The sequence below is a fragment of the Cryptomeria japonica genome, chromosome 8, assembly GCF_030272615.1.
Source record: "Cryptomeria japonica chromosome 8, Sugi_1.0, whole genome shotgun sequence".
Taxonomy (NCBI): domain Eukaryota; kingdom Viridiplantae; phylum Streptophyta; class Pinopsida; order Cupressales; family Cupressaceae; genus Cryptomeria; species Cryptomeria japonica.
Genome location: NC_081412.1, coordinates 94092528 through 94097787, shown reverse-complemented (window position 1 = coordinate 94097787; position 5260 = coordinate 94092528). Strand labels below are relative to the sequence as shown.

The 5260-nt window shown below is 37.5% G+C and overlaps 1 protein-coding gene across 1 annotated transcript; it reads right to left on the bottom strand.

Moving 5' to 3' along the window:
• Positions 1-289: 289 nt before the first annotated feature.
• Positions 290-3847, bottom strand: LOC131037030 (glutamate receptor 3.4). Its single transcript, XM_057969066.2, has 6 exons — positions 3538-3847; positions 2169-3418; positions 1792-2069; positions 1631-1662; positions 1059-1462; positions 290-960 (listed from the first exon to the last, which is right to left on the bottom strand). The coding sequence occupies exons 1-6, from the start codon at positions 3830-3832 to the stop codon at positions 589-591; spliced, it is 2631 nt and encodes an 876-aa protein (XP_057825049.2). The 5' UTR covers positions 3833-3847; the 3' UTR covers positions 290-588.
• Positions 3848-5260: the final 1413 nt, after the last annotated feature.

Sequence of the window (5260 nt, the reverse complement as noted above, 5' to 3'; positions counted from 1 at the left end):
AGACCATATTACATCTCCAAAAATATAAAAAAGTCTACAAAATTCCATATAACCACTACATACTTACAAAATTAACTTACACTACCATTAGACCTTTTTCCCTACAAGTTGTTTAGAAATCTCTTATTTATATAAATAGTTACATTTCTTAAGTAACGAGCTTGGTTCAGAATAAGGAATAAGAACCCTTCTAGCAAGATACATATTAGACAACTTGAAATATTTTCAAGTGATCTTAAACTTCTATGGAGGAAGAAATCAAAACAAAGACACGCTAACACTATCAGTATGTAGGAAAATTCAATCATTTTCATATTTTTCAATTTTTTTCATGCCTTTCAAAATGAAGATCAAATATATACAGTTTTTCAAAAATGATGTTTTGAATGTGATGTGTTTTTGAACAACTGAATTTTGAACAACCATATATTTTTAATCTTATAAACAAAAAAACGAAAAAGAATTGAAAAATAAATCACATGCTAAATATAACACTGCATAGCCAGCTCCTAGGAATGGGAGGATACAAACAGATAGTACATGACTTGAAATTGACTTGAACATTTTGTCGTTCCCAAAATTTGTCGTTCAGCGTTGGATTTCTGTGGACGCCGGAAGCCTCGGAATCTGTAAAGATTTGAGTATAGTCATTACATGCTTTGAAAAATCTACTGTATGGGCTACCCTAGCGCTCCAATCTTGCCGACTCTGATGCAACTTTCGGCCAATATGAACCAACGCTGTGAGAGCATAGGTTGATGCGGTGAGAACGAAAAGAGTCCACAGATTGGCCGGGGAAATGGGTGTGCTGTTCGAGTCCACCCCTGTGTCCAAATCTGGACACGACGTTGTTTCTCCGAACCATTTGTTGTGGATACTTTCTACTGTGAAATGCTTCTCTGATATGCTGAGCACGGCTTCCGATATGTCAGATAAAAATGGTGACCCTTTGCGAAAAAACTGCCACAGAGAGGTCGATTTCAAAACTGGGCAATTTATCTATCTACTTATATAGAAGTAAACTATTGAACGAAGTGAGATATGGAAGAATTACTTACAAAGCCGAAGCCTCCTGTATCCAAGTATCCATGATCTATGACTTCGAATTTTGCACATGGGTAGAGAGATTTGCCCATTGAAACATATAAGCTCTCATCTACTATGACACCCACTTCCCCAGTTATTAACTTTGGCACGTAATCATAGGGACTTCCCAGAGGTACTAGGCGGTTTTCAAGTATTTGCAAATTATCCATTAGATAATTTTTAACAAATGAGTTATTCAGATAACCTACTTTGACATTGCTTGTGGTGAGGCTCTCCATTTTTGTAATGGTAGGAACCAATCTCTGCACCGTGAGAATAGAGGTGAGATGTGCAGTGTAGCTGTTATTCAATATTGCGGCGATGAAGAGCCAGGTAGCTATTATTCCCTTGCCCAGACTACTCCTCAACTCCTCTCCTGTATGTCATTACACATACAGAAGATAATTGGCATATTATTAGTTTGAATCGGTTGAAATATAACAAATCTTTCCAAACACATTTTCAATTGAAAACATGAACTCATCTAGGTTAGAGTCTCAGAGAATTGAAATACGGCGGTGTCATGGATTTGAGAAATACTTACTGGGAGCAAATACGAACGCAGAGACGGACAATCTGCAAAGAATACACGGCAAAATAAGAATCTCGTCCTAAGAGGAATTCGAGAACCTAATTCACAGGATAAATAAAATTGCAATAAATAAATAACTCGTAATAAGAATATCACAATATATATATTCTTACGTCAATGAAGTTACTACTTGTTGAGTAACTCCCCCTTGGAAATCATCGTTGTACTCGTGTTCCATGAGCCACACAAGGAATGCCGTGAAGACGAAGAAAGCCCCCGCTATAGCCCACAACCCTGCAGTGAATGGATGGAGAAACGTCCACGTCCGCCCTCGTACTCTTTTTAATGGTACCATCATCACCAGACCCGTTTGAGTGTATGGCGGGGTAAAATCAACATACAAAGAGCGGTTCCACAATATTGTCGCGTCCCCCACCACCGCGTCGAATCTCTAAACAATCAAACATTAGTTTCTATTACCCAATATACACAATTCAACTATAGAAAACTCGAAATCATCAGGAGCTTGAGAGAGATTTGGGAAAATTACATTTCCTTGGAATAACTCTGTAACTAATGCATCGAAGTTAGAGAGATTTGAGTTGCCTTTGTCGAAAGCCTCGTAAGCGAGAGGCAGATTATACCCAAGTGTGTTTACAGCAGCCTGGAATGTGTCATTGGTGTAGCCTCTAATTCGGTCGCCGAATTCAGTGGGATCTGATACATTCTTCCCCATGATTCTTCCAATTACAATTTTTCTGTAGCCGTTGGGAACTTGTGTGGTATCGCCTGGCCAGATAATAGACCCCAGCTTATTTTCTTCTTTCCGTGCAGATTGAAGCCGCCCTGTGTCCTTTGTCCAAAACCCAACTGTTTTATAGCTTTTTCCAAACACGTTAATGATCTCATACTCACGGATCTCTAGATCATCGCTAACAGCCCCAGATATTGCTTGAACAATCTCCCGACGAAGCAAATTCCCTCCTGTCAAAACCATCGTCGAAGCATGGAAATCCTTGTCATTCGTGGGAATTAGTCCACCATATCCAATCTTTATGTCCTGTGAACGCAAGGCAGCAACTGCACTTGCAAAGAGCTTAAGTGAAGTGTACGCTTGTATCCCAATTCGGTTGATGTCATCGTCTGAAGAGATGAGCCGCAGCCTCTGCCGTAATTCTGTGAATTGGGGTGTTGGAACGCTTTTAACTCCCACAATTCCTTGAAATGTTTGGATAGAAGTAGACGACAGAGAATCTAAAGAGGAAGCAATAGAATCCGTGACAACCCAAACATAGCTTTCAGCCATCATGCCCAAATCTTGTGCTATGGAGAACATTCTGAAAGCCACATCAACACTGGTGTGCACGATGAAAGCCCTAACACGACTTTCGTTCTTCAATTCCACCAGGGTTTCCCTGATTTTCTCTCGCCTCGAACCAGCAGAAAGCGCTGTTGTCCTTGAAATTGTCGTCCTGCTGCTCCCGCAGTCCTCCTGAAACTCCCGCAGCGCTTCAGTCAATTGGTAAACACCATTTAACCAAAACCCATCGTCTTCGTACAGCACGACCACTGACTTCCACTGAAAGTACCCTCCTATGGCTGCTATGGCGTTCATATCACCATAACTACTGGGAAACGTGGAAAGTAAATATGTGGACTCACTTGCAGTGCCAAAACCATGCGCACCGCTGAAGGACAAGATTGGTACATGAACTTCTTCCGCTATGGAGGCCAAAAACTTTGAAATCTTAGGGTCCTGCACTAGGATCGCCGCAACCTCACTTCTGAACACTTGCACAACTGTGTGCGAAATTTCCCAAACGAAGTTATTGTGAGAATTAAGCAACTAATTTGAGAAGCAAACACAAAATCTTTTGACAAAAGAAAAGAGAGAAGAAACAGTAAGAGTATGTTCTGACCGTTTCCAACAATTCCTCGAGATTCTCGGATTGTGAGGTTGAGGCGAGTACCATTATCCGCCTTGTCGTTAACATCTTGAAGAGCAAAGAGTAAAGACATGTTGGCCGCCTTTCCCGCAGGTGTAGTCATGTCAAGAATAGCAGCAATGTTTAGTGTGTCATCAGCACGGGTGTAGACAGTAACATCAAAAACCAGTAAAATCAATAGACTGTATATTGAAAACAGAGAAGCGCAATGAATCCTCCCCATTGTGGAAGTCACAGCTTGTGATGAATATGCAAATGCAGTCCCCATTTAATATGGTACCAGTCAAAGTTAAAGTGAAGCAGTCAAACAAACGTTATGAGCCCGGTGAATTGCCTATAAATTAAGTATTTAAGAATTAATACTTAAGTTGCCCAAATTAAATGTCAAATAATGCTACGGGTCGGTGTACATCTCTGTGGGAAATATCTAAAGCCAGTGTCTCTGCAAATCGATTTTAAAAAGAATTTTATGTAGTTTTAATAAATTTAATGACCAAATATTTAGGTCTAGTATATTGACTTCGTCAAATGGCCAATTTTATTCACACGAAACTCTGTATTCACGCCAACGCTTATGGAATTCCTTATTCACGATGCTGACAAAACTCTTTATTCACGGCATTAAATAGTGGGAAAGCGGGAAGGTTCCGCACTGTCCCACCGCCGTTCAGAATTGAAGAATTGGATTGCTAAGCGCTCTGTCAGTCACATTTGAACGGTAAATCTTACTCCACCAACCTATAATTTTGGGCTATTTATGGTGTCAAAGGTTTCAGCCACAAATTAACCCTTTCCACATTTGAATATTCTCATATCTAAAATAGGAAGAGGGAAAGAAGGCTCAAGTCCCATTTCAAACATTAGATTAATAAGTGGTACATTAAAGCATAAATTTAGGTTATTATGATGATGAAAATATTTCAAATAATTTGAATTTATTATTAGTCTAAATTTTCTTTGTCTATTTAAAAAATACATAAATTAATTTTATCTAATATAAATTTGATTTATTTCATATTAGATTGAAAACAATCTTTTTATATAAATTGAGCTTAATTTAGATATTCTAAAAATCTTGAACTTATTTATAACAAATTGCACTAATTTCAATTAATATTGTTAAAAATAGAGGATTGATATACCATCCTAACCATCTTTAGACTCTTATAAGCCTCATGAACAAGATACTTTTATGTTAGCAAATAAGAAAAAAAAATTATTGTCTTACCCTATTCATTTCTTTAGTTCATGACACTCAACCCGTTGTTAAAAAATAAAATGATTACTAGATAGGATTCCATTCCTAATTTCCATGGAAATCAAATAATTACAATCCTTCTCCACCTCCTAGTGCTTTAAATTTTTCCACTTAATGAACTTTTTGTTTTTTCTTTGGAATGGTTGTTTAAGACTTCGCCTTGCTCAACATGTGACTTAGTTCATCCACTTTTTTGTATGGTTATGTATAACATGTATATTTATAAAAAATTATATAGAAAACTTATTCATCAAAATAAACATCATGTCCAACAAAAATTATGCAAGAAAATAATAATTTTTTATTCATTATAAAGAGGAAATCAATGTTTTTTTCTTTTTGTACGCAAGCAAGGATGGAAAAAAAAGATTAAAATATACTAAACAAGATGTCCAAAAAGACTACAAAAAGGTATCCAAAACAACAATGGCTATAACA

Bases quoted from the DNA above. Each gene is read 5' to 3' on its own strand.
- LOC131037030 (XM_057969066.2), bottom strand. From the start codon at position 3,832: ATGGGGACTGCATTTGCATATTCATCACAAGCTGTGACTTCCACAATG. The intron at 1,463-1,630 runs GTAAGTATTTCT...AATGACATACAG, and splicing joins TGCGTTCGTATTTGCTCCCA to GAGAGGAGTTGAGGAGTAGT. The intron at 961-1,058 runs GTAAGTAATTCT...TCTCTGTGGCAG, and splicing joins ATACAGGAGGCTTCGGCTTT to TTTTTTCGCAAAGGGTCACC.